The following is a 27,540-nucleotide window of genomic DNA, read 5'->3' on the forward strand; positions in this document are numbered from 1 at the left end:
AGCTGGGGGAGTTTGAGGCAGGATGCAGAGGATGAAGCAGAAGCTCAGTGAGCCAGATGTCAAACTGCTATCTAGGGCAATATACACGCTTAGTTTCAATCAATAAAATAACTGTCGTTGTGCGACATGCAAAATCTTGCTATGTAGTGAACGGTGCTCTTGGTCCTGGTCTTATTCTCGATACTCACTAATCATCTTGGAGCAGTTCAAAAAACATGGCAAATATGGCAGAGAGTGAAGAATTAACGAGCTACGAGTGCTGATTTTTGTGGCAACAAGAAGCAAGGAGTACACTTAAATCAGACAGCAGAAAAGAGTAAAGGCACATTACTACAGCTGCACATCCATCCTCTTGGCCAGCCTAAAGTAGTATTTTCTCCTCCGCGCAATCGCTCAGCCTTTGCTCAGGGCTATCATATTCAATGAATTTATGTCTTTACTAACCAGGCGTCTGCAGATTTGCCAACTCGTACCTCCATTTTCGTACGATGTCCGTTCGATGCTCTTACTGTCGTTGGTCTTGTCGCCCTTGCTGTTATCCGAGTTGCTGCCCTTGATGGCACCCTGTAACATACCTAGTGTCCCCCGTGCTTTTCCATTTATCGTCTCTGCCAAACCATCTTTCAGAATCTCTGGTTATTCGTTCACCTGTCTATGTCGATGTTCTTTTCGATATCTTTCTCGACATCCATGCCGATAGTCATGTCAATGTTTTCGATGATGCCCTCATCGATGTGGCAGGAGTGCTGCTCTGGTTGCTGCCCATGGTCATCGCTTTCTCGAATCTAGTATACATAAAGAATGGCAGTGGAGTCCTATTCCAAGCAAGTACTGCGCTACTTCCCGTCAATAAAGAGTCCTTGCTGAAACGGGTAATAGCGAATAGGAGAAGAAGCATAGTATCCCTCACTCTTGTCCAAACCCTGGCCGTCCTGTACTGGCATATATAAGCCAGAGACTGAGCTGAGTATAGCAGAGTCCAATGGATACTAATGCTTTATAAACGTCGATTAAAAACAACCGTATACCTTCCTTGCGATCAAGCAGACGGTGATGGCGAACCTGATCAGAGGAGCCCCTGCTCAATAGTGCCAACATGGTGATGTCATACTCTCTGTTCTCAAGTTCCTCCATGGTATCTTGCTGGGTTTACAGCGATGGTGGTTGTTATTCAAGTAGCCAGGAAGTGATGAATAGGCCCTACTCCTTGGAGTAGATATTTTCCTGCACAATGGTGCGAAAAGGATATGCAGCATAACACTCATAAACAGAGAACCTTGTCTACTGAATCCATAAACCTAAAATGTCTTATACACCTAGGCTGTCTGATAGACTCTCTTGCCCAGACACGTCGTTTTTGTTTTTGAACACGCGTTTTGTGCAGGTGAGTATATCAAAACTTCCGGCTAAGAGCAGAGGTCGGTCGTTTGACGAGGATGAAGAAGAGGAAGAGGAAGAGGAAGATGAGCAGGACAGCATCAACTACTCGAGTGGAGAGTACATTGATCCGACACCGCGTAACCAGGACCAGGCAATGCAGCTGAGGAAAGATGCTCTTTGCAACGGTTCTATCAACCAAGTATTCTCGTTGATGGGCTCACACCAGAGAATGTGAAGAGCATACTGCAAGACTTGTACAAGGCCATTGTCGTCAACTTGACCCCTAAAAATAAAATAAAACTGCTTTTGTTTTATTGAAGGCCGCAGCTTTGTAATGTCAACAGTGGAAACCAAATAGACTAGGCTCTCCATCTTCCAAAGCTGACGTAAAGTAGAGGGAGCACTCCAGTAGTCGCACTTGTAGTGGTTGCAGGGTTTGTTTAAACCAGAAGGCGGCGGTTCTGGACGAAGGCTGCTGCTGCTAATATGATCATTACTCTCAGTTCTGCAACGCTCTCTACTCTCCTCCATAAGGCGCGCAGTACCCGAGTTACATCGCTAAACAAGATAGGGGTGGTACATGCGGTTACACCAAGCACATTCAGCACTATCCAACAGATCAGGACGTATGATATAGACAGTTTTCTTTATTCAGGTATTTAAACACCTCTGTACATATCAATCCAAGTGGAATCGATAGAAGAAAATCTCGTTCAGGTCCTTCTGCGTTGGTTACTCATCCTTTGAGTATGGTATTTACTCGATATTACGGCGGACATGATGACGGAGATGCGGGTCAGTAGTGAGCTTGCGGAAGGCCATGTAGGTGCCACCAATGAGTCCACCAGAAACGAATGTGATGAGAGGGACGACATCGACGGAGGGCTTCATGCCCTTGGAGGACTCCTTGAGAAGTCGAGCGGTATGCATTGTGTGCTTGTTTAGATTGGCAAGGGGTTGTGGATTGAGAAAATGCGGGCTGCTGCTTTGAACTATGAGCGTGAGAGTGAGTAGATAGAAAGGAGGATGAAAGGGAAAGTGGCAGCTTTTTAATGACGGGGCGTTATTTAGAGTTAGACTTTGAGAAACTTGGTTTGTCAACCGTTAAAACCTTCAAGAGACGGAGCTGGGATCCATTTGTTCTCAAAACTGTATGAGAGATCTGCAAAAAAGCTCTTCTAGCAACCGGTATTGTGGAACACCGCGATACCATCGGCGGAGGCAATCCATTTCGCTCAGGGACGATAATACTATCACTGGAGCTCTTGATACTTGAACCGATCATGATTTTATGCGTTTTTTTTTTTTTTTTTTTTTTTTATACAAGTATAACTTCTGCTACTATCTGCTCAACCACCCTTAGAGTCAGATCTAGGTACCACACTTCCACTCCTGATTGAATGCCGAAGCGCATAGCCCTGGCGAGCAGCCATACGTATCATGAGCCTCATGGTTGCGTCCTAGATGCTGCTGCTGCTACAGTTGCAACATTCGCTGCCGCGCGACGTTCAGCCTTCGTCGAGATCTGAACCCATCGTGTCCGGCACTGCCGCTGTGTCCTTCCTGGGATCCCATCTGCTATCCAAATCCAGCACTTTCGACTCTGCTGAACCCCTTGCAGCAACAACTGATCCTCTTCAGCCGTCCAAGGGCCCTTTTTAACTCGGGGATCTAACGCTTCGGACCAACGCGCCTGCGCCTGCACACCTGTCCTGCCTGGGATATCGCTGTCAGCGATCAAAGACCACGGGCAATGGGCCATCACACGAGAGACAGCCAGAAAATATGCCCCGCGAGCTGTTTTTGAAGGTATGTAGGTGTCCGTGTGCAATATAGGATTGGAAGCGAGCACGGCTCGATCGCCAGTCGTGAAAGGCAGCGAAGGACTGAGAAGACCACTGGACTCAAGATCAACGTCTGGATGGTCGTCGTCGTATGAATGAGCTAAGGACGACTGGAGATGGGCATTATCCCAGCGAGGGCCGGCATTATCGCTGCTATCATTGCTTGAGGTATAGTTCTCTATCGATCTCTGAGCAAAAGCCCCCCTAAAGTAGCTCTTCTCGAGATCCAGCACATTGATGCCGTTATAGAACTGATTGCTGCTAGAGCTGTTGACAGAGTTCAGATCGCCAAAAGTAGAAGATTTGAAAACCGGGCTGCTTGGGTCTGCAGCACCCGCCCAACTATTTTCCAGGGGAAATGGAGTCGTAATCCGAAAGCCGGGTGTCACAGAGTGGCAGTTTGACTGGGGTATATAGGCATTCATCCCAGTCCCTGCTCTTGGCGCATTATGACATGTGTCGTTGCTGTAAAGACAGGACAGATCTTCAACGGCTAGCTGGTCATTGGCGACTTGAGAGGGTGACGAGGGTAAAGAACACGTCTGAGGCGCGGATACAGAGAAGGATGATGTTGTCGTGGACCATGGTTCTCCATCGTTCATTAAGTAACCATCGTAAGACTCGTGAATCAGCTGGGGCATGCCTTTGTTGAGGGAATCGCCGCTGTGGAAGACATTGTGGTCATTGTATTCGTACTGCGCAGAATGCCCATGGTGTCCTGGCATTGCTGGGGCCCTGGAATGGAAACACAGCGAACCATCTGCCAACTCGCCGGTAAGCAGCACATCCTCGCAATGGTAGTTTGGGTGAGTTTTTAAGAAACCCTGTTGTGAGCCATGGACAGCATTGACGCTGAGTCCGTAATATCCGCGCTTTTCCTTCTCGTTATCATGACTGTACTCCTGCATGCTCTCAAGGACGGACGCGTCGACTGTTGATGCAACGGATGATGATAACGACAGGACTTGTTTCCGGTTCCTCTTTGATGTCCCGCCCATTTGTGTCAGCAAAGACCTGTCGATGACTGAGTGCGTTCTCAAAGGGATTGCTTCGTTGAGAGTTTCGTTCTCGTGCTCTCCACCTTTCGACGCATCTACGATTGAGTCGAAAAGGCTCGTGTCATAGCTGTTGCTGTCATTGCGATACTGTTGCCGTTGGTCAATGGGGACCTCGAGAGTTGGTGGTTTGATGGCATCGACGATCACGCAGGGGTCCTGAGCCATCATTATATTCCGTCGTATGTCTTCGTCGGCTAACAAATGCGCAGGGGGGTTGGGTTCAAGTCCAAATCTGGCGAGATAGGCGGTTACTCCGCGCACCAACGCTCTGTCTTCTTCAACTGTCCAACGGCCGGATCTTCCGGTACGCTTTCTTGCTAAACTCATCCTGCTGCTTGATCGAGGCTCGCTGGGTCTTGGTTTACTCCCCTGAGTGCGGTATGCGGCCCTTTTGGAGATCGGTCGTCGGGACCTGTTAGAGGCATAGATCATGGGCCCAATACCAGGGCTATCTCTCTTGTTCAAGGCAGATGCTCTTGTCTAGTAAAATCCGTATTATTGCGTGTCAGTTACCATCATGATTGAGCAGCAGCATCGTTCTTTAGAGTATTAGAACCAAGTTCACTTCATCAGCGTACATTATATTGGATTGGGTCGAGAGTGACGCTGTCCATTGAGGTGTTACTGACTGAGGCGGAAGCTGTGCACGGTTGCTGGTTCTGAGGCATCCCGACCAAGGGTTCTAGGAGAGAAGCGGACAGCAAAAGAAGAAAGATAAGCATCTTTAGAATATACTACAACTGCATCGCTCTCCGTTTACTGGAGGCAACACATCACTTTGACCCTAAATGTATCCTTTAGTACGAATGCGGTGCGAATGTGGTGTGGTGTGATGCGATGCATTGTTGGGAAAACGAATGACAATGAAGTATATCACATATATAAAGAGGAATATGAGTCTCACAGATGGATATGCTCCTAGCTTTCGTGGGCGTGGGGCTCACCTGCGGGACTTCACGGTTGGTTAAGATGGTGAAAAAAAGACAAGGTGTAGCAGGATGCACGCGCGGAAAGAAGTGTGTACAGAAATATGCGGAAGGGCCTTGCAGACGGGTCATGGTCGGGGTGGGGAAGCTGGAGCAAAAGAAAGCCGTTGCAAAGCAAACGTTTCCGTAGCTTCTTGCAGCTGAGGGAAGAATCCTCCTTGCAGTTACAGACGGAATGTGGTCTTGTAATTGAGGGAAGAAGGTAGCTCTCCTTGCTACTATGGAGCGCACAAGATATCATTCTTGGCTCTGTTTTTCTCGCTCTCTCAACCCTCGTTTACCAAAAAGACAGGACGATGCACTGCAGTCGCCCATCCAGCCCCAAAGGGCAGCGCACTGGGCGCAACATTGTCTTGAACCAGCTCGCAACATCCTTGGGACCAGCATGGGCTACACCACCACCGCAAACGTCCCCTACCATCAGTCCATCCTCCCAGGTGACCCATCACCCAACTCCGGGGCACATTACCGCCATCGCATCCAGTAGACAGCTACGTAGAAGAAGAACACAGCAAACGGGCCTCCGCCTTGCAGCACCGCCGATTTCGATATCCAGCAGGGCCATCCGCCTATCGCATCCTGGACCCTCAGTTGAGCCATCTCAAGCTCTTCCTCTGCATGCACGCAAGCGATCTCGACAGGATCGACGTGATGAGCAACGACTGAGAGATGCCGCACACTCTTCTAGATTGCCTGCCCACGGTCTCTCTATCGACGAATTTGAGCTCTTGAAGCATCACCTGGGTCGGTCGGATCGGGAAAGCTATCTCAGGGTCAGGAATACAATGCTCTGGCTATGGCGAGAATCACCCAAGGAGCCTCTGACGCTTGCCAGAGCCTTTGAAGCTACCAAGAATTACGGCCTCCACCATGGACTCGTCGCTCACGTTTTCGAGTTTTTACTGAGATCTGGATATATCAACTTTGGCGGATGCGCTGTTCAGGACGACGGCATCAAGCAGGCTAATCCATCCAGGGCTGAAAAACAACGGACCATTATTGTCATTGGTAGTGGCATCTCAGGCATTGCCGTCGCTAGACAGCTGGAAAATTTGTTTCGACACTTCGCATGGAGATTCGCCCCAGAGTTGCCGCCAAAAGTAGTTGTGCTCGAGGCAAGATCCCGGATTGGCGGACGCATACATACGATGGAGCTCACCACAGCTGCCTTCTCCTTGCCACCATTCAGCCAACATCACAATGGAGTACACCATCATGCCACCTCAGCTGACAGCACCCCTGGGAATATAGCAACAGTTTCTGCATCAGGGACGGCAACAGCAATAAAAAGAATACCAGCGAGGCATTGCGTTGATTTAGGAGCGCAGATCGTTACTGGTTTTGATGATGGGAACCCAATGGAGGTCATCCTACACAGGCAGCTATCGGATCTCACGCTGCACTACTTTGTCAACAAAGCCTGTGATCTGTTTGACGCTAATGGCAAGCCAGTGTCAAAAGCAATGGATGCGCGTTGTGAGGAGGTCTTCAATCAGATATTGGATCAAGCATGCCAACTACGTGAGAAGAACAAGTTGCCTGCCCGACTAGAGAAATATCTCTTGCAGAGGTATCCAAAGGACTACAAGGCCTCAAGACAAGTGCGCTCGACCATGTTACCAACATTAGGCCACTCAATGGACTACTTCATGGAATCTCATCCCGAATTCAAGTCCTGGACGCAACAAGAGCTAGGACTCATCCATTGGCACTATGCAAACCTGGAGGTAAGACACAGGTTGCAGCATCGACAATAATATGCAGACGTGCCTTGCTCAAGAACTGGCTAAAAAAAAGGGGGAATGCCTTCTCTCCTCATGTATTCTGGATAGTTTGCGAATGCCACGACTTTGGACAGACTCTCGCTTTATCACTGGGACCAGGATGATGGATATGAGTTTTCTGGGCCGCACTGTATGGTTGTACAGGGCTATGGTCAGGTGCCTGAGGCGCTCTCACAGGGTCTTGACATACGGCTCGAGATGCCAGTGACCAGAATCAAGTGGTCCCCATCAACTTGCGTCAAGAGCAGCACCAGGAGACACTCAAGAGGACGCGAAAAAGAACCAGTTCGCATTCAATGTCGCGACGGAACATCCTTGGATTGCACGATAGCTGCTATTACGGTCCCTTTGGGTGTGCTAAAGAGCCAGCAAATTGATTTTTTGCCACCCTTGCCGCCGTGGAAAGAGCAAGCGGTTCGGCATCTTGGATTTGGCTTACTGAATAAGCTTGTGCTTGTATTTGAAAAGCCATTCTGGGATCCGGCTTCAGATTTCTTTGGCTGCGTTGGACGTGGACAAGAAGAATCGTATGTAAATGGGCATGACCTCGAGTCGTATCGTTCGAGCCGTGGAAAATTCTACATGTTTTGGAGCTGCGCTGCCGTCTCAGGTCTACCTGTCTTAGGTACGTGCCAGCTGTTTTTTGCTCTTGAGTTGTAAAAAGATATTTTACGTTCTTCAGGCTTGCTGGCGGTGAGCAATGGAATTGACCGGGAAATGGCTACCCTTCCTGCTGATGTTGGCTTAGTGGCGCTTATGGCCGGCCAATCTGCATATGACTGTGAGCGCATGCCAAAGGAAGACCTTGTTCAGGAGGCATTGGAGACACTGGGATTGATCCACCCGCATATTCATCCAATTCCCAATCCAATCGAAACCATTGTCACTCGCTGGTCCCAAGACGAGTTTGCACAGGGAAGCTACTCTTTTGTTGGTAAGGAGGCCAGAGGGGAGGACTACGACCTGTTGGCCAAACCTATCGGTGATCAGCTCTATTTTGCCGGAGAGGCAACCTGTCGACAGTACCCTGCCACGGCCCATGGCGCATATTTAAGTGGCCTCAAGGTTGCTAAGGAGATTTTGGATTCGTTGATCGGTCCCCAAGTCATCCAGAGCGCTCGTCGGGAAGATATAGCTGCTACTCGCACGGACTTCGAAGGAGGGGATTATAATGCAGTGCGACCGCAATCATCAAAAGAAAGTGACAGTGGCAGCGACATTCAGCACCCATACGGACATTCTACGGAGGACACGCATTATGAGGAACGACCCCTGCTGCAAACCGCTACAGACTTGTCGTGCGCCAGTCTTGACCATGGGTTTGTGGTTCCACGTCGAAGGGGCAAGATTGCCAGTAGCCTGGTTGCCGATTTTGCAGCAGAGCTCAGCGACAGCGACAGCGATGAAGCGTATGCAGATAAGAAGCGATCGGACCTCGACATGAACCAGACCTTCATTGATTTATCTATGGAGGCATCCAAGATCACATCTTTTGACAAGCACACGGACATCAATACCAGTAAAAGGACCCGGCGTGACCACATGCATCTATCCACCCCTGCGTTCCAACCCCGAGCTAGGACTAGTGCAGCCAAGCAGCATGGGAAGTGTGGTCCAGGTCGACCGAGAAAGGCGTGTTAGGGGCAGTCTACACCCATTCAGGACCTGTACATGGGTGCAAGGTGGTATAACTGTTTAAAAAGTTAATGCAAAGAGGACATGCAGTTTTTTTTTTTTTTTTTTTTTTTTTTTTTAAGTATACATATACATATGTATCTATATATGACTGAACTCGATGGAAATAAAATGGGCAAGCGAGTTAAAGTCGATGTATTATTGTCGCTCCATACCCATTACATACAGAGTAGCATCGTTCTCTTTGTATGTGCGCCGGCGATGCTTGCAATTATGTTAGACTAAAGGGGAAAAAAAAGCGTAAGCGGAGCGAATTCTCAACTGTAAGCTGATTGCAACCAAGACTGTTAACCACAAGCAGCTTTCAACACAATTGGATTTTATCGCAACACTGGCTAAATGCAGCACACAGAATGTGTATGTGATAGCGTTTGGGAACCAGCAACGTATTGTAGGTCGTTCGCTCAGAATGGTTCAGCACAGCTGAATCTACTAATTGCAAACGCTGGAGACCAATAAGAATCTTAAATCAAAAGAACTTTATTGCGGCAAACACTGGCCATTCCTTGGTGTAGTTAGGACTCTTATATGACAGAATGTGTCGCTATCAAAAAAAATACAGAGATGTTGAGCGACGCCCTTGTTGAGGTCTCTGCATTTGCGCAGACCCAGTTTGCTATAAACCTGCATTGCATTTCAAGACCTTTGGACGGGTTCATGGCCTTGTGCAAATGTTCTAGCTTACACAACAGCTCATACAGATAGCAGCAATAATAGCAACAAGTAGACAAGCATGCGGAGCCCGCATCAGCCTCAGCCCCTAATGAGACCTTTGCTCTGGATATCGGTCCTTTGCAATAAGTTTGGTGATGAAAGGGTCTTTCCCCGTTTCTCTCTTCTAGTTCTTTTTTAATTGTTTGCCCAAAACATTCGGCCCCACCATCGTCATTGAATCATTACATTCACCCCACTTATATCTATGAGAGACGTACATGATAAGTTGGCTGCAATGCTGTTAATTGAGTGTGTTATTGATTGTCTACGATTTTTGCTTACTTCTTTTGTGCTGAATTCCTGATGCAGGCCGCTTAGATTGGATAACCAGCGACGTCTGACTCGACATACAAGGTACAGAATTGGAGATAATCCTGAAGGTAGTTCTCTGTCGCATCGGCCGTTTTGGCGGATTGCGCGAGGGGTGTCTTCCTGATGATCGAAGATGTGCTTGCCTCCGATGAAATATCTCGTTATGCGCTCCGGCTCGGATAATCCATACGTACAGTCCATTATGATGGCGACCCCTAGGCACAATGCGATGCCTTTTAGAGGTATCTCGCTGTATTGCACGCTGCACTGCCGATGTTCTCTGGACAAGGAACACATCCTCAGTCTCCGCCATCTCTTGTTAAATGGTGTTTAAGCGAAGAATGATATTTTCCAACGTGGTTTTGAAATTGCTTTCGTCTTTATGGATTTATTCTGCTTGTACTACATCGTGTTAATGCCTGGTCTGCAGTGGCCTAGACTCAAAAATAAGCTATATGTGAGGTTTACGGACAGCAACAGGAACAGAGGTCGATCCCTTATCATTTTCGCTATCCGAGTTGCAATGCTATCCTCGAAATTCTGCAACGAACCTTAAGAAGTCGCGTCCACCCTGCATGAATGGAAAAAGGCACCTTCCCTAATTGCACGCATCACATTCACCTTCGGGTGTGCTCCCCACCTTGCTCCCTAACTGCAGGCCTAATCGTCTTCATCACACTTCATCATCCTCATCATCCTCTTTGACTTCCTCCTATATCCTTCGCTGTGTTGCAACACACCTTTGCTCCTCCTCCCCGCCCCCCTCCCCGTCTCCTCCTCCTTCTCTTCCTTCTCCTCTCTCTCTCTCTTCTTCCTTCCTCTCATCTTTTTTCCACGCGCATTATTGTCATCTATCATTTATCTTCCTATTCTCTGCTCCTTCTTTCTACTGCCCTTCATCATCCCAGTCCTTCGGACCCCCTTCCGTCCCTCCAATCCTTCCTCGTCAATCCCTAGCTCCAGCCCGGATTCAAATAGATGGCGAACACGGAGACAAAGCTCGTCCTCTCCCTGATCGGCAGGATCATGTCGAAGGTAAAGACCTCTTGACAATAGCACCTGGAACACCGAGCACTCGCACACTAGGAGTTGATTCTATAACATCAGTAAAAGCGACAGCAGCAGCAATAGTTAAAGGGGATGTGGCTATTGCCAGCCATAAAGGACGTCCGCTCCATAGTATCATGAGGTCTTGCCACGCAGTTGCATATCGTTTTAACATGACTCTTTCGCCTGTTTGGACGTCTTTGCATGTCATCTTAGCTACCCTATAACGGCCGACCGCTCGAGAGCATAGAGATGGACCCGCTCATCCACCAGTCGATTGTCTCATTGGTCGAGCTGTCCCGGTATCGCCTCGGTCCCATCTGTCGCCACCTCGTCAATCAGCTCGAGAACATCTCTAAGGTACTGATTGCTCCTTCCTTACACCCGTCCTCAACATCATGCACGTTGCTGTTGCAACGGCCCTGCCTTCGTTTTTTTTGTTTCTTTCTCCCTTTGTTGCGACGTTGTGTCAATACCTCACCATGCGGATGTGGTACACCAATGGACATTCTGGCACTGTTCACAGAGTGCCAGTTAAAGTGCCAGTTAAAGTGCCTGGAAGCACCGGGGGAGAGAAAGAGAGGGGAGTGTCTTATTTAGCACTCTCCATTAGCTCGCTTATTTGTTTACATGCATTGTGCATTTCTTGATCAAAAAATAATAATAAAAGAGAGCGCAATCAGCAGACATCTGTCTGCAAGGTCGCGACCTGCTCCGCTGCCATATGCAACCACACTTCAGCTGCCTCCAGAGCACTTGGTATTAATCCTTTTCATGCTCTCTGAAATTAATAGCAAAATGGCATGGTACTGGAGGACAGTGTACCGTACGACGTCATGCAGTCCCAGCTGTTCGTGCTGAGGATCCTATCGCAGTGCATGGAGGCGCATTGGAAGGCATACAGGGACCAACTGACGCAGCATCTCCGGGAGCAGAGTGAGCAGGAGTCCGAGGAAGCGACGGTGCGTGACGGTGTCTCTAACAATGGCTCGATCGCCGACACTGCCGTATCCTCTATTACCGCCGCTGCTGCCGCTCGCCACAGCGACCCTCCCCCTCTGGACGACGCGCTTGCAAAGTATGTACTCAGCGTGCTAACACGGTTCTTGCATGATGTCCCCACGGCCGAGGATCCCGACGCCAAAGCAGAAACCGCTACCACGAACAGCACAAACAACAAGAAGAAGGGAGCAGAGATCGAAAGTGCCCCCATTGCTTCATCACACAATACCGTAAACATCCAGGAGGTCGAGATTTCGAACGAGATTTACAAGACTGCGGGACGGGTCCTCTTCTACATCAGCGCATCGAACTGGCCCATTGTATTTGCTCGACTCAAAGCGAGGATCCAGCATCTGACGACGACGAATGACGACTGGCCAGAGACTGCGGAGCTCAAGCTGCTTGAGACCGCCAGTCTAAATCAGCGTCGACTCGGCCAGGTCTTGACTGGTATATATTTTTTTTGTTAGAGTGTATGGTTATGGACTCGTGCATTTCCAGCGCATTTCTAACTGTCGCTTATTTGCGATATACTGAATCTACCCCTGGAATTCTGAATAGAATTACGTTCGACATTTTTGCACCTCAAGCGCTCTGCCCAGACTGTCATGGGTCAGGTGCTTCATAAAGCGATCTGGAACTGGATCGAGGTGTTCCCTTCAGAGTTCGTCCATCTCTGTCAGACTCAAAAGCGCATGGAGGGGGAGCCTCATATACTGTTCGATATCTGCCACTCTCTTGCGACAGACAACAAGCGCAGGATACACTTTTGGCCCCTGCAAACCATGCTGCTAATTCTCTGCCCAGACATTCTTCTGAACGCCGCTATGAACGACAATCGCAACAACATGTCCAAAAAGGCCCAGTTTCTGGAGGCGCTCAAAAAATCGCTGCGCAACAAGAGCTTAATGGAGATTGCAGGACTTTGCTATGTCGACGTGTGCAAAGCATCGACATACGTCTCCAAAAATGATACATCTGCGTTGCGCCATATTGTGCCAGAGATCGAGAACGAGTTGAAGGTAACTACGCCCAACCTGCAATTATTGAAATGTGTTTATATTTTGAAGAGCTTCAATCTCTATGGCTGCAGAGAGTCCTAATCTGAAATTGTTGTTGAAAATCCCTTGTGCACATATAGGAACTCCTCTTTACACCATCAAAGCCCTATGTGGATCCCGAAGGCGCCACCGATAAAGCAACGATGTCAGCCTGTCTCACAGCGCTTTATCGCCTGAACCCGCGCCATGTTATCCATTCTCTTATCCCCGAGCTGTCGAGCGACAGGGCACCAATCGCGTTCAAGCTTGTTCTAGTCCAGTCCTTCTATACAATCGCCTCCGAAGAGGAACGTCTGCCATGGAACCCTTCGATTCAGCCTGCCACATCTGCTCTAGGGGCACCGTTGAGAAAGATGTTTGCAGAGAATGTTGTCCGGGAAAGGCCTGCTGAGATTATGGCCAAGAAACTCCACATTGATCGAAAGCTCAAGAAACAGATGTTGGACAACGCCAGGGATAAACAGGAATTGATTATTTGCCTGTTGAAGATGTATCAGATCGACCCAGCTCTTGCTGTTGCGGTAAGTGATTAGTTTTTTTTTTTTTTTTTTGCGGTAGTATGTGTATGTTCATCTTACTTTTGTATTGCAACCTCATATCGTATGCTGATCTTCTTGCTTCTTTATAGACGGAAACTCCGGAGGCAGTCGAGGAGGAGATCCATCAGCTTTTGAAGGGTTTGCTTCTATGCTTGAATGACCTTCACGTTGGAATCCGGACGACGGCGGGTGAGGTGTTGCTTCAACTGTTCGATTCCAGGATCATCGAGCGCTGGGGCTCGGGTGCCAACCTCATGGTTACCTTCTGGAACTTGAGCTCGGACGTTATTATCTCGATTGCCCGCCATCTCATGGAGCTCAAATGCACAGACGAAAAGTCGCGCTTTCTCTTGGAGTTGTTGCAGCAACTCATGTCCCGCCGAAACATATTCCTGAAGGATCACCAGGTACATATCCTTGGCTGCGCTCAGTCAATAGAATGAAGAGGGGTCCCGATACTATGTATTGCGCACGCAACCTTTATTTTTAACAAATGTTCCTTTTCAAATAACGCTAATATAGGACCTTGCGATTGCATGCCACGATATCCCAAAGAGATTCGCGACCAGCGTTGCCCTCGAGATTGCTCTTTTGATCCTCATATGTGCTTCGGAGCAAGACATCTGTACCATGGCTGTAAACTGTATCAGTCTTCTGTGTGAAGAGACAGTTATCACTCAGGAGGTCATAAATCCCAACGTCGGGCAGCTTTCATTGCTAGAGAACATTGATGTCTACATGGAGCTCTCCGCCCCAAGTGCTGTTGTGGCGGGTATGTGTGGTCCTTGGACCGATGCGTCATCTAGCGCATGCATATGTACCACACTGAAAAGCGTCATCGCGTCAATAACTCCAATCTCACTCGCGCGCCCTTTCTCTTCACTGTAGGTCGAATCTCTCAGCAAAAGCGCCTGCGTCGAATCATTCGTCAGATCTCTCAACCAACACCCGGCAATCTAGGCGCATGGGAGGAGGCCTATCGTCGCTGGAAAAACATCACGGTGTTCTGGACGAAGGACGAGATTGCCTTCTATGAGAACATGGAACCATTTGAAAAAAGTCGGAACGCCAAGCGCTCCACTGCCCTTCCTCCACCTCCCAAGGGAGGCTTTGTGGTCGATCCTTCGAACTCTCGTAACGCAGAGTGGCAAAATTTCACGGGATTCCTTGCAGCGCTGGCTGGCGCCTCGTTGCCGTCGAACGCTACTCCTAGAACAAATGCTTCGGGTGAGAATTTCCGTCGCTCATCTGTAAACGAGACCAAGGCGGCGCAGGCGAGTGTCGAGCGCTACATGCTCGATATGGTCCAGCTTCTCGTCAATGAGCAGGTCTTTGTACGTGATGTGGTCAAGCAGACACTCGGATCGGAGCTGTCGCCAGCATTATATCCTGTTTTGTTCAAGCAGTTGATCTATGTGGTCTCCCGCTTCTTCAACAGCCACGGCGAGCCTTTGTGCACGGACCAGTATACAATGTTTGTCGACCAGGCGATCTCTGTTCTCAAACTTGTTTTGGATCGAATGTCATCTCCGGCGGACGCTATCTTTTCGGTGGACTTTGGGGCCTTAGTTCTGTATTTTGCACGCTATCTTCACCGTCTCGGGCACAGCCTAAACGGTTTGCGCGTCAAGATCAAGATGTGCCAACTGTGCGAAACGCTCATGCAAAAGAAGGAATACATCAGTCTCCGACAGGAAATCCGTCTCCGGAACAAAATGGTTGAGGTCATGATCGAGTGGACCTCGGACTTTTCACTAGTAAGTGTACAGTCTGCATGACAACCCAAAGATGCTAAAGTGTAGGGTTAGGAGCGCAAAGCTAACTGTAGATACGTATAATCCTTACTTCCTTAGCCAACGGAGATGCCATCGTACGTGGAGGAAAAGGACGACCCAGCGAACAACGGGCGACTGTATCGCGACTTGGACCTTGCCTGTATGAAATCCATTGTAGCGCTCCTGTACCAACTGCCTCTACAGCCATACGAAACGACGCACGATACAGACATGACACAGATCCGCTCAGCCATCTTTTACCGGTACTTCAACTTTTTCCTCAAGCTGCTGAACCGGTGTCGCGTTCTCGAGTACATCGAGTCTGGACCGTCGTATCACAGGCAGAATAATGAGGATCTCGCGCTTCTCTTTGCCAAGGTACAAGCTCTGAATTTTATGTCGAGACCACAGAACCTCAATAGTTGTGATGTATAGCTGACACTTGATTTCGTTGCGACTATCAACAGTCCAAAGCCATTGTTCGTGATCTAGGTCCGCTAAAGGAATACACAATCAAAGCACTTTCAAACATGCTGAGTGCTAACATCGAAACCGGACTGAATTACTCACTATCCATGGGATATCACGAGGACGACCGAACTCGCACTGCCTTTATGCAGGTCTTGACCAATATTCTCAAGCAAGGAACCGAATTTGCAGTCTTGTCAGAAAGTGCTATGGAGGATCGCTATGAGAAGCTGATCGACCTCATTGCTTCACCGGATCTCACGCTTGTGCTTTCATTGTGCCAAGTGTGTCCGGTGAGCGAGATTGATGATCTTGCTATTGTCTTACTGCATGTATTCGAGAGCCGTGGATTGGCGATGCCATTGCTGAAGGCCATTATCATGAAGGAGGTCAGAGAGACTGGTATGTGCCTGCAACAAATGACGTTACCATTGTCGAGAGGATGCATCATTGTGGTGCTGTAATCCAGTTCCTCTTCTAATACCTTTTATATCGGCTCTTTTCTATTTATTTTTTCTGGCTACTACTTGATAGGCGAATCCGAGTTGTTTAGAAGAAACTGCATGGCCACTAGGCTGCTGACAGTGTTCGCCAAGATCAACGGCGCAGAATACCTCAAGAGCACGCTCCAACCGCTCTTGAACGCGCTCATGACTCTTCCTGCACAAGGTTCCTACGAGCTTGACCCCACGCGTCTGGGCCCTGAAGAGGACATCAATGCCAACTTCGAGAACCTGAAGCACATGGCGCAGGTGTTCTTGGATACCATCACCGAATCGGCGTCAAATGTCCCAAATTCATTCAGAGAAGTCTGTTGGTACCTGTCGCAGGCTGTCGGGGAGCGATTCCCAGATGCAAAATTCACTGCCGTCGGTGGCTTCATTTTTTTGCGTTTCCTATGTCCCGCTATCGTGGCTCCAGAGTCGGATGGCCTGCTGCAGGGACCCATCGAGAACGCCAAAGTCCGCCGTGGACTGTTACTGATTACGAAGGTGATCCAGAACTTGGCTAACAACGTTCTCTTCGGAGCCAAGGAACCTTTCATGATCGTTCTCAACACGTTCCTGACGTCCAACATTCACAAAGTCACCCGATTCCTTGGAAATATCTCGACGCCTCAACAGTTGGAGCCAGCATCAACCGATCCTGCACACTACCGTGCAATCGATGTAGGCGACCGGTCTTCACTCCACCGCCATCTAGTCTTGAACCTGGAGAGGATGAGCAAGGACTTGACAATGAAGACATCTGCGGAACTGGAGGAGGATAAGACTTATTTGATAACCAAGCGCTCATTCGACACGCTCTCGACGCTGCTGGCGCAACTTGGACCGCCCCCAGAACGCCACCGTCGCGATGTGGTACCCGTGACCCTGAACACAGCCCCCAATATCCACCAGTACCACGAATTCATGCGCAAGAACAGAGGACGGACCATCGACAATCTGCTCAAGGACGGGGTCTTTTACGAGGGTGGATTATCCAAGGAGCGTCGACCAGTCTTTTACTTCGTAATGCGCAAGTTGTCGTTGGACAGTGTCGATCTGGAGACGGTGATGTATCGCATCTTTTTGGTAAGCATTAGTTAAGACTCTGTGTTCAGCATCTCGAGGGAAGCGCATCATTATGGAATAACAGGGCGCACGACCTTCCACCCTTTAACATAATATCCTATTTCTGTGCTCTAATCTGCGTAGCTTCTCGAACCTGTCGCGAACAAGTCCTACGACTTGATAGTCGATGTAACTGGCTTTGGTTCTTCCAACGAGATCTCAGACCATAACATCAGCCAGTTTTTACAGCTCCTGCCCACGGACACTGCGATCGGACTCTGCAACCTGTACTTTATCAACGTCAATACGGCCTTCCGGCGGTACACCAAGTCTCTTTCTCGACAATTGACTAGCAGGATCGCCAAGAGGATCATCTTTCCATCGAACCTGCACGAGTTGAGCGAATTTATATCTCCTTCAGAACTGCGATTGCCAAAGTCAACCACATCGCTTGAAGCGGATGCGAACATTGGCATTGCTGGCGTCAACAAACTGACCCTTGGATCGCCACCAACACCGGTCATGTTCAAGATTGGGCACGAGGTGATCCAGGTTGTCATGGTAAGTACCGGCATTCCATAGTGCCAGCATTTTATCTTGTGTTCATGCCATGAGTTTCGACTCGCTCCTTTTTCACAAAAGAAAGGCCTACATCTAATGTCGCTATCTAAATTCCTGGACTATACATAACACCCGTAGCAAAAGAAGCAGGACATCTTTGCAGGAATGAGCTGTCAGTACAACGATGTCTATCACATTAGCGAACTGGACGATATATCAAAGGCACACAGTCGCGGGGACGATGGCGAGTTCTTTATCATTTACGAAGAAGGCACCATGTCCATGACCTTCACCTCACCTAAGCGGGACCAGATCATCTCTGCAATCGCTAAAACCAAGCAGAGGTTCTTGGCCTCCAAGCCTGCGAACTATAGTGCACGAGTCATCCGTCCAAACGATGTGCCAGGGACACTGCTTACAATGGCTATGTTTAACCTGTCGAGCCCAGATTCAGCGTTGCGCCTGGCGTCGTATAACTTGCTCTGTGCTCTCTCGGATACTTTTAAATTTGATACTGGAAACCAACTGCTCAGCGCCAAGGGTCTGTGCATCCCCACCAACAACGCACCGTTTATTCGTCGGATGAGCGAGATGCTGGCCCGGACCGAGAGTCATTTGACGCTCGAGTTCCTCACAGAATGCTTTGTTGGATTCCAAAAGACACCCAAGGCGTTGAAGCCCCGCTGTCTTGAGTTTGTATCGCCATGGCTGTCCAATTTGGCAAAGTATTGCCGCAGCTCTAGCGATAACCATGCCGGCTTTGCCAAGACGCGAGAGATCATTAAGGGTCTGATCGACATGACAGTGAACGAGCCCGAGATTTATGGGGCCATGCAGGACATCATCTGGAGTCGCGTAGAGGAGATCGATGCGCTTGTCGTTCTGGTGCTGGATCTGTTTATCACTGAGTCGATGGAGGGAGGCATCGGATCTGTTCAGGCCGAGAAGCTAGGGGATACCTTGGTGACGCTTTCGTCGGTCTCGATTAGTGGCAAGGTCATCTCTCGCCTTCGTAAGGTGATCTCAAAGACGGGGTTGAAACCTATGCGACAACTGACGGATCACCCGTCCTGGACGGAAATTGGCGTGCTGGTACGGTTCTGCATGAACCTGTCATTCAACGATACCAAGGATGTACTCAACTTTTTGCCGGAAGTGTGCCACATAGTAACGTTGTTGGTCGCTGCAGGAGCCTCAGTAGTCCGCTCAGCTGTCCACGGCATGGTGACGAATATTGTGCAGGCGCTGGCGACCACCATTCCTGCAAGTGAACCCAACCATTCGAAGCTTCTGGATCTGTTGCAGGAGCTTTCAGAAAACAAATTCCGGATGCTCTTTGGACTGAGTCGATCGTACAGCAACTCGTTTGTGATCTCTCCTGAAACGCTGAAAGACTTCAATGAACCGATGCCTCTGTCATGGCTGGAGAATATTTGCAAGGCCCTGATGGATGTTATCGAACTCGGATCGCCTACGAATGGTAAGCGATGTTGGGGCGACGCTTGTTAGGATATGAAGAGGCGTCTTTTTTTTCTTTTCTTTTTTCTTTTAGCATCTGGTTGCATTTAATGCCGGTTGATGTCCGCCTTTCGTTCTTTATCTAACCGATATTGAATATCTTATTGTTCATGCTCTTCGAATAGACGCCGCCAATGCTGCCAGAGCTCGCTGGATGGGTCTGGTGACGAGCACAGCGTTCCAGTTTAACCCGGCTATTCAACCGCGAGCATTTGTGGCATTGGGATGTCTGGCAAGGGAGGAAGTCGACGACGATTTGCTGTACCAGATCTTAGTGGCCCTTCGCGGCGCGCTTGCCATGTTTGTGGAGTCTGACTGCAACCTGATTGCCAGCATTGTAATGTGCTTAACTAACATTGCGGCGAATCTTCCGGCGGAATCACGATACCTTCAACATATGTTCTGGCTGGGATTGTCGATTGTGGAGATTGGTCATGTCCCGCTTTTCACATGTGCGCTCGAGCTGCTACAGGCTGTTCTGAAGGTTCTGGATGCACAGGGATTCTTTATTCACGAGCCTTTGGATGAAGTGCTCCTGCAGGCGAGAATTCCGCTGCTGGATGTGACCAGGGATCTGGATGAGTCTGTTGGGCTGAATTTTGAGACGCATTTCTCGTTTGGAGTGGCGGGTGCGCTCCTGAAGGGGCTGAAGCATCCGTCGACAAAGACGATCACGACAGATGTTCTCCGATTGATTTTGCAGATTGCTGTGAAGGGAACCCAGCCAGATGTGGTGGACGTGCGGGTGATGGGATATCTCGCGGCGCTGTTGCCGCAGGCAGCCAGGAACATGGAGCTGAAGGAATTGCTGCAGATGGTCGGGATCACGTCGATGGAGATCAACAACACGCTGTTAAACGACACATACTACAAGATGTTTGATCATTTGGTGATCCCGGACAACACCACGGGTCTGCTGCTGGTTACCCTGGTGGTAACGATGCTTCAGAATGCCGAGACGGAGTCGGAAAGATTGTTTTTGTATGCATTCCTAGCGGAGGCTGCTGTTGCTCTCCCTGAGGTCTTTGCGCTTGTGTAAGTGCACCGCTCACCGCTGCCGTGTTTGATACTCTTTTTGTGTCGGCTAAGGATGGCTTTTTGTTTGTTTGTTTTCATGCTGCTAATTTTTTCCGCACTGGTGTTCTTGTTATTTAGATACGAGTCGCTCTTGCCAAAGATGAACCAGATTATCAATAGCTCGCAAGTGGTTCCTATCATTGACGCAGTGCAGTCTATCATCTTTGCGGTTGTGGCAGACCCGGTGCTGAGCGCGGCGGCGGCCAATACCCAGAAGGCGAGTCAGCTGGCGTATCTGACAGAGCTGGGGTTTGCAGGGCTGATGGACACAGGTGCACCCGGATTCAACACCAGCAATGGACGACCCACTGTACATAAGCATGCATTGTTGGTCAGCGAACTTGTTGAGAGGATCATTCAGTGAGCGGAACATCGCAAGGAAACGAAGAAAAGCAACGGCGTCAACAGAAAAAGGATATACTCGTGGTAGACGAAGCGGGAATGGATCACAACCCAATACGATAATCTAAACATTTCGATGACAGGAACTACTGCGGCCAACAACATCGGCAGCATACTGCAAATGGGAGGTTTCCCTTCCCTAGGGTGGTTGTATTTAAAATATAAAGGGCATCTCTGCTCAGTTTAATAATCAAACGATACCGTTCGCACTCGTGTTAGTTGCTTGTTGTCAAGGATCGAGATGGTGCTGTCTTTATTTTATTATGGATCTGAAGAGTGAAAGAGAGAGGGACGGGACATAGTAATGAGTACATATGTGTACTATCCCTTGCTGTTTGATGAGGAACGAATTAACTCTTCTGCTTGTTGCTTCCGTTTTCATTTCATTTTATTTTATTTTTTATTGACGCCAGATCCTCCAAGCGGCCTTGACTGGCAGCTGGCTTCTATGGTTCTTTGTCAGGCTGTTGCAATATCCAGCAATCGGAAACGCGATCCATTCAGCTGGACCAGTTGACCTGCATCAGTATCCGAACCAGCACTACTGGTCATGCTTGCTGCGTGTGCGAGGGCACTCTCAAAGGCCGGGTCTCTGGAAGAGACACTGATCATACCGTCTTGAAGGTATAGCTGGTTGTTCTTCTCAATATGATCGAGAGAGTATAGATAATTAATCATCATCCCAAAGGACTCATCCATGCCCTTCGCCGAGGTGTCACCGAGCCAGTTGAGTCGGTGTGCGCAGGCGCCGTTGCGGAGATGAAAGTTCGCTACGGGATCCAGGGCTAAGTGCCGGCGTTTCTCTAGGAGGATGTACCTAGAGACATCAACAAAGTGCGGAAGCAGGATGTCATGTTAGATAGGGATGAATGGCTGCGCTGTGCGGAACAAGATTATCCTGTATCATTCGATCAGTATCGATTGGGTAACGTACCTGGCGCAGAGTCGGCTAAGGATGGGTCGCAGCTTGCCTGTCGTCTCATTGTTAGAAAACGTGGACGGGTGATGAAGAATCGCCTATGGAAAATACAGACATCAATTCAGCTGTTTTCCCCCGTCAAAAGATACTGGACAGTCAAGAGTGGTTTCATGTATACGTCGTTCGCTTACACTAAATTGCTTCTCCGAGTTACCATCGGCTGCAATGGTAGCATCTTGTTGTTGCTCCACTAATTGGGTAATAATATGTTCCTCCATGGGAAGAAGCAGCTTTTGACCGAGATTTTGGCACTGCTCCATCCATTTTCTGAACCCGGGGATGGGCGAGAGTGTACTAAAGGTTTCGATCTGTGGAAACTCAACTTTGAGCGACCGCACCACGCGCTTGATCAAAAAGTTGCCCAGTTCTATCCCAGAAAGCCCTATTTAGCAGAAGATATTACCAGCTATTAACAGCAGAAGCAAAAAAAAAAAAAAAAAAAAAAAAAAAAGTGGTGGAGAGCGTAGCCGCTCTTGCAGGCATTCAGGAAAAATAAGGTCGTTACTTGCCTACTTGAGTAGTGATCGAGTAAAAGATGGCACATTTAACAGTTTTGGCCGGGTTGGCATGTCCGGGTGAAGGGTCGTTGAGAATGTCTTGCACGTTGTTGGAGAGAGTGTTGACCAGGGCCACCTGCACAAAGACCAAGGGTTCAGTCGGCAGGCTCTTGTTCATCAATGCAAACACTCGTCTGCCAGGTCCTACACGACGTTTCAGATCATGAAAGTCCTTGAACTTGTGTACGGCTTCGTATTGAGTGATCTAAAGTTGTTATGAGCCATGTTATTCCAAATGGGGTCAATGCACAGAATCGTAGCTGCATAGATGTATCTTAGCTGCGAGAGGAGTAAGGAATCCTTACTTTCTCCAAAAGTACTGCCGGTGATTGCCAGGTCAGACGCTCCAAGTCTAAAAACCCCACGAACCAGGATTGCAGCTTCTCCTTGAGTGATTCATTCAGCGCCGACAAGTAAAAGTCGTTACGATTCTCCTGAATGATACCCTATATTGAGAGGTTCATAAAAGGGAGAAAGAAAAAAGGTGTCAATGACTTGACGAATAGAGAGAAAAAATGACTGAAGTGCGGGCTGAAATTCTTTTTCCTGGTTTGCTTTTGCCATACAAGCAAGTCTTCCCGCATGTCGATTAAAAACTTGAGTCCTCCTGGTAGTCGGCTGACACGGTCGAAAAACTTATTGTGTCCTGGAACGATTGCGTGGCGAAGTAGTTGCTCTGCACGCAGCAGGGCTTTACTCTCTGGCTCGGTTTTTGAATACTCCATATACCTCCCTGCAGCCTCGACAGCGACCTCCTGCAGAACACCTATCAGGAATTATATTTTTTTTCGGTTCAAAGACAGTATCAGCAGAAATGAGTGAGAAAAGGGCGTTAGTGCTTCTTGTGGAATGGTACCGGTCGATCAATCGAAAGGGGAACGCAAATTATTTTGTTACCGAAATCGTGAGCAAGCAAGCTTAGAAAGTCAGTTTTGCCGGACTTGTCGAGCGAGGCAAAGAAATCACAGGAGCTCTTTGCGATGACGCTGGGGAGGATATCGCCCTGCCCTGGTCGATCGGTGATGACGGCCATGAGCAGCTTGCGGGTGAAGTCTGGGTCCCGAGTGGTGGCCAGAGTTGATTTTTCCTTGTCGAAGGTCGAGAAGCCAGGCTCGCGAAAGTGTTCGGCGATATCGTTCCAGTATCGATCAACGACAGTTGGCCGCAGCGACTGCAGGGTGCCTGATCCGGCTGTTTTTGTGTTTGCGCGATTGCTGCTGTTGTTGGAAGAGGAGGCCATTGTTCTTTGAATCTACAGGGGGACGGTGGTGAGGATCATAACGAGGATAGCGACAGGAGGCAAGCAACAAGAGAAGACAACGGCGCAGCCATACCTGGACCTGGGGAGACAGCGGAGGCGGATACAGGGATCGACGAGAAATGGGTAGAAGAGAAGGATGACGAGGAAGAGTCTTGGTGGCAGTAGTGGTGGCAGTCATAGCAGATATAGTACAGGAAGAGGAAGACAGCGAGGCAGTAGACGCAGAGGGATTTGGAGAGGATGGAGGCCAGCTGTGGTGTTGGTGATAGCGCGATGGTTTTGGGAGATGGGCAAAGAGAGACAGTCGCCTAGACATTGCTGCTAAAGTGAACAGAGAGGATCGAGTCGAGTCGAGTCGCGTTGAGTCGCGTTGTGTCGCGTTGTGTCGCGTTCAAGTCGCGAGAAAGGGATGGAGGATGAACAAGTCGATGGAAGAAGAGGATGAAGAAGAGTAGTCTTCTTTGAGGAGGATGGATGGATGAATGGATGGATGGATGGATGAATGGATGGATGGGGCGAGAGAGGGATGGAGTGGCGGAGTACAGTACATGATGCTGTTTCAATCCGTGTACGTGTACGTGTATCATCGATCGTGGGAAAAAAAAACGGAGGTAAAATTCAGGAACATTGTTCAGAAACATTGGTGGTATATTACAAGCGCATAGCGCTCACTTCTTCCTTCTACTTCTCTCAATACAGCTCCCATCGTGCGCCCATATGTCTGGACCGCTTGTTGTTCTTAATCCGGAACGCCGTATCGACTGCAGATGCACTCGCCCGACTGCCCACAAACACTGCGCTGTTCGCCATCACAAACGCCCTCGTCACCTCCGCCCCATATCCGCCTAAATCCTCGCTCGACTCATCAAACAGCCCTTGTCCATTATCCTCTGCCCCAGCCCGCAGCCATCCCGCCTGCTGGTCCATTTTCACAAGAATATCCGGATCCGTCTCCGTCGTCGTCACAATCACCGGTCGAGCACCCACACTCTCAGTCTTCTGCAGGATCGCAACCCTCTTCGCAATCAGTTCTACAGTCCAGAGACATTCCGCCGACGGCATGAGCGATCCATGGGTCTCTGTCAGTCTATCCAGTGCCCCTGCTGTCGCGTCTGCTTTTCGAGACGATCCATCAAAAGATCCTGATGGTAGCGATGGTAACGATGCTAACGCCCTGTGTGACGAGATGCTGCGATGGCATGACCCTCGATGCGGCTGTCGGTCAATGTGTACGCCAATGTATCCGTAGCGTCTCTCCCCAAGCTCCCATGCCCTGAGGATCTGAACCACACTCTGCTTTCCTTGTTGTATGATCGTATTTGAAAACGAAATCTGTGAACCAACCTCTCGCCATATCGTTTCCTCCATTGCCGGGTCCTCTGCCCCTACAAGTTCTGCTCCTGAAATACAAATCAGCTGTCGACGGCGGTTCTTTGATGTCTCATTCTCCGGACCGTCGGATGCTAAAGATGGTAAGGATGCGCTCCAGTGATTTCGAATGGATTCCGGCGACATATCCCAGTACAGATCCTCGAGAATCTCAAAGTCGCTCACAAGGTTGTAACGGTTCAAAAAGTGTCGGCCCGCGAAATCAAGCGCTTTCCATGAACCCGCTGTGGGAGGGCCATGGCACTTGATGGTGATAGGAACAGTCGAACCCGCGGGTGCATCTGCCGGTGGACTGTATGGGATCGACTGGCGACTAACCGTCGGATTTTCTTCCTCTTGGGCCATCTCTGCCATGAACGGCGTCTGCAGGACTGGTCGCACATGGTCAATAAGGACTGTTGGTTGCAGATTGGAGATTCCCCGGAGATCAAAAAGTGTGCTCCAACGCTGACGCTTCCTGCCCTTGGGCCCCGCAAAGAATGGATAAAGAGAATATAGCGATGGTGGGGCCATCATCGGTGGAGGGATAATCAGCGTCCGGTTCGAGTGCCTTGCAATCCAGATTGCTGTCAGCAAAGAAAAGAACTGGGCCTCGATCGTGTCGCCAGATGGGATAAACACCAGGTAGCTGTTCGAGAGAGGGAGTGCCTTGTTGACATCGAAATCCGTCAGCGAAGTATCCTCCTGAACCTGGTTCCCGTCCTGATCCTGACCCTGGTTTCCGTCCTGATTCTGACCCTGCTCCAGTAAAGGTTTGTCGAGTTCAACAGAGTCGAAGTCGCTAGTGGTGAGATCGTCGTCGCCTTCGGTGGAGCCCGCTGCGATCAAAGATTCCACTTTGGGACCCACTTCTACGACTGAGTCATCCACGATTGACTCTCGATCCTCTTGTCCTTCAATCTCATCCTCGTCCATCTGGGGCTCGCCCTGTCCTGCATCCTGTTGTTGTTGTTGTTGTTGTTGCTGTAGTTGTTGTCGTTGGTCAGATACTGACTCGGAAGAGCCTTTGGGTCGAACGGGGCGTGTGGGATCAAGCAGGTTTTCGGATGTCTCTAGGATGGTACCGCGGACCAATTGCTCGAGGGATTTGAGAGACATGACTGAGTAATCTTGTGTAGTCAAGTCCAGGATGCTGTTGTTTTCAAGGTCGGTTCCCTTGGTACCTGTGCCCAGCTTATCCTCTGAGGGATATGAGAGAGACGAGAATGGGGACCGGTGGTTGGTCGTATCAGATGTAGAGTCGGTTGAAGAGGAAGATGGACTAGAGGCGACCAAGGCGCTGTCGTCTCCTAGCGGGCGCAGGGATAAGGTGAGAAGAGATCCGATGCAGAAGATGAGGAGGGCGCCGAGCAGAGCCTGCTGTCTGCTCGATCTGGTCATGGGCATGATGAGACTCGGCAACAGACTCAGAAATCAGGCTTGCAAAACTACGTCCACAGGGATAAGAGGATGAGAGAAGGGAGGGGCGGAGAAAGAGAGAAAGAGAGAATAAGGCTGATGAAGGAGATGAGAAGATGGTAGAAGAGGAGAGGCGGGATTACTTTTCATGCGCCAGGGTGGAGATGCAGGCGTTCGTTCTAGTTGGTGGCACAAAGACAAGAAAGACAAGAAAGACATGCCTAAAATAGGGATCTCGTTCTGCACACAGTCGCCGGGGGATGGAAACAATGGCGCTCGGATATGGAGCTAAAGGAGCATCCGCAACGTGACTTGCGGGACATAAAAGGATGCCAATGATCAACACTACATTCTCGTTTCTCTGTGCCTCCCTTCACTTTTCACATCTACTGCTGTCTCCATTTTCTGGAGCCTAACCCGGAAAGGATTCTTCAAGTCTATATCCACGCGCTAGAGACAGTTGTGTCAACATTGAATGCGTAGAAGCCACTACGCTCCATCTCAGACCAAGCCCGGCTGTCCGATCCATACGAACATAGGTACCCTTGGCATCTGGACCTTTTCTCTCTCATACATCGACTATTAAAAAGACACCGCTGCAAGATTAGGTAGATTGCGAGAGCAGTACGAGCGCGAGGGGATGACGAACCTCGGCTTTAGATCGCCGCCAAGGAAGCAAAGCGCCATGAAGGATTTTGTGGTGCTGAACAGGAACAGGACCAACAGTAGCATCAGCGATGAATCTGGCGGTTCCAATCGCTTTGGCGACAGTGACGATCAAGCAATAGTGCTGGATAGTGGTAGTACAAGTTCATGGTCCTCCGGAATGTCTGCAGGAAAGAGCCTCAGCACCCTGCAGTCAGCCCCCGAATACAGCTCATCTGGGCAGAATTCGCGTTTGTACCGGGTACAGCTATGGGTGGAGCACAAGGCGTGGGCGGGGCTAGTCAATTAACAGGGTTCTTTGCCGGTGACGTATCGCCCAACTTCCTGGCATGGCCTCCATATGTTCCTTCGTCGCCTTCCTCAGTCTCCTCAGCGCCTTCTCACAACGCGTTTAATCCTGGATTAAGCTCTGGATCACACGCCATCGATACTCTTCCAGCGACCCTGTCATCTGTTCTGATGCGGCATTGGAATACAGTAAAAGGCATCTTACCCATGCATGTATAGCGGTGTT

The 27,540-nt window shown here is 49.4% G+C and overlaps 7 protein-coding genes across 7 annotated transcripts; 3 read left to right on the forward strand and 4 right to left on the reverse strand.

Moving 5' to 3' along the window:
- Window positions 1-2,039: 2,039 nt before the first annotated feature.
- On the reverse strand, window positions 2,040-2,310 carry BC939DRAFT_505526 (uncharacterized protein; the record flags this gene model as incomplete). Its single annotated transcript, XM_051560668.1, has 2 exons — window positions 2,040-2,049; window positions 2,141-2,310. The coding sequence occupies 2 exons, from the start codon at window positions 2,308-2,310 to the stop codon at window positions 2,040-2,042; spliced, it is 180 nt and encodes a 59-aa protein (XP_051409548.1).
- Window positions 2,311-2,696: 386 nt separating this feature from the next.
- On the reverse strand, window positions 2,697-5,106 carry BC939DRAFT_459500 (uncharacterized protein). The gene is made up of 2 exons (XM_051556740.1): window positions 4,861-5,106; window positions 2,697-4,762 (listed from the first exon to the last, which is right to left on the reverse strand). The coding sequence occupies exons 1-2, from the start codon at window positions 5,002-5,004 to the stop codon at window positions 2,828-2,830; spliced, it is 2,079 nt and encodes a 692-aa protein (XP_051409549.1). The 5' UTR covers window positions 5,005-5,106; the 3' UTR covers window positions 2,697-2,827.
- A 442-nt stretch (window positions 5,107-5,548) lies between these two features.
- Window positions 5,549-8,779, forward strand: BC939DRAFT_459503 (flavin-containing amine oxidoreductase-domain containing protein). The gene is made up of 3 exons (XM_051556741.1): window positions 5,549-6,995; window positions 7,101-7,677; window positions 7,801-8,779. Exons 1-3 carry the CDS (start codon window positions 5,565-5,567, stop codon window positions 8,691-8,693), a joined length of 2,901 nt encoding a protein of 966 aa, XP_051409550.1. The 5' UTR covers window positions 5,549-5,564; the 3' UTR covers window positions 8,694-8,779.
- Window positions 8,780-10,324: 1,545 nt separating this feature from the next.
- On the forward strand, window positions 10,325-11,489 carry BC939DRAFT_459505 (uncharacterized protein). The gene is made up of 2 exons (XM_051556742.1): window positions 10,325-10,808; window positions 11,037-11,489. Exons 1-2 carry the CDS (start codon window positions 10,752-10,754, stop codon window positions 11,418-11,420), a joined length of 441 nt encoding a protein of 146 aa, XP_051409551.1. The 5' UTR covers window positions 10,325-10,751; the 3' UTR covers window positions 11,421-11,489.
- Window positions 11,490-11,698: 209 nt separating this feature from the next.
- On the forward strand, window positions 11,699-20,738 carry BC939DRAFT_400117 (uncharacterized protein; the record flags this gene model as incomplete). The annotated part of the gene is made up of 13 exons (XM_051552522.1): window positions 11,699-12,272; window positions 12,384-12,844; window positions 12,964-13,404; window positions 13,512-13,829; window positions 13,945-14,194; window positions 14,311-15,185; window positions 15,276-15,575; window positions 15,665-16,067; window positions 16,200-17,239; window positions 17,363-17,779; window positions 17,918-19,259; window positions 19,423-20,332; window positions 20,453-20,738. The coding sequence occupies 13 exons, from the start codon at window positions 11,699-11,701 to the stop codon at window positions 20,736-20,738; spliced, it is 7,617 nt and encodes a 2,538-aa protein (XP_051409552.1).
- A 497-nt stretch (window positions 20,739-21,235) lies between these two features.
- BC939DRAFT_505530 (malonyl-CoA decarboxylase-domain-containing protein) lies at window positions 21,236-23,552 on the reverse strand (the record flags this gene model as incomplete). Its single annotated transcript, XM_051560669.1, has 7 exons — window positions 21,236-21,593; window positions 21,711-21,793; window positions 21,887-22,137; window positions 22,298-22,517; window positions 22,618-22,758; window positions 22,879-23,078; window positions 23,210-23,552. 7 exons carry the CDS (start codon window positions 23,550-23,552, stop codon window positions 21,236-21,238), a joined length of 1,596 nt encoding a protein of 531 aa, XP_051409553.1.
- A 586-nt stretch (window positions 23,553-24,138) lies between these two features.
- On the reverse strand, window positions 24,139-26,689 carry BC939DRAFT_459508 (uncharacterized protein). Its single transcript, XM_051556743.1, has one exon. The coding sequence runs from the start codon at window positions 26,346-26,348 to the stop codon at window positions 24,264-24,266; it is 2,085 nt and encodes a 694-aa protein (XP_051409554.1). The 5' UTR covers window positions 26,349-26,689; the 3' UTR covers window positions 24,139-24,263.
- Between the last annotated feature and the right edge of the window lie 851 nt (window positions 26,690-27,540).

Source organism: Gamsiella multidivaricata (genome assembly GCF_025024155.1).
Source record: "Gamsiella multidivaricata strain RSA 2152 chromosome Unknown BC939scaffold_58, whole genome shotgun sequence".
Classification (NCBI taxonomy): Eukaryota; Fungi; Mortierellomycota; class Mortierellomycetes; order Mortierellales; family Mortierellaceae; genus Gamsiella; species Gamsiella multidivaricata.

Coding starts and splice junctions, on each gene's coding strand:
- BC939DRAFT_459500 (XM_051556740.1), bottom strand. CDS start 5,004: ATGCTTATCTTTCTTCTTTTGCTGTCCGCTTCTCTCCTAGAACCCTTG. Junction 4,763..4,860: donor TCGACCCAATCCAATATAAT/GTACGCTGATGA, acceptor GGATTTTACTAG/ACAAGAGCATCTGCCTTGAA.
- BC939DRAFT_459503 (XM_051556741.1), top strand. CDS start 5,565: ATGCACTGCAGTCGCCCATCCAGCCCCAAAGGGCAGCGCACTGGGCGC. Junction 6,996..7,100: donor GGCACTATGCAAACCTGGAG/GTAAGACACAGG, acceptor TATTCTGGATAG/TTTGCGAATGCCACGACTTT. Junction 7,678..7,800: donor CTCAGGTCTACCTGTCTTAG/GTACGTGCCAGC, acceptor ATGTTGGCTTAG/TGGCGCTTATGGCCGGCCAA.
- BC939DRAFT_459505 (XM_051556742.1), top strand. CDS start 10,752: ATGGCGAACACGGAGACAAAGCTCGTCCTCTCCCTGATCGGCAGGATC. Junction 10,809..11,036: donor TCGGCAGGATCATGTCGAAG/GTAAAGACCTCT, acceptor ATGTCATCTTAG/CTACCCTATAACGGCCGACC.
- BC939DRAFT_459508 (XM_051556743.1), bottom strand. CDS start 26,348: ATGCCCATGACCAGATCGAGCAGACAGCAGGCTCTGCTCGGCGCCCTC.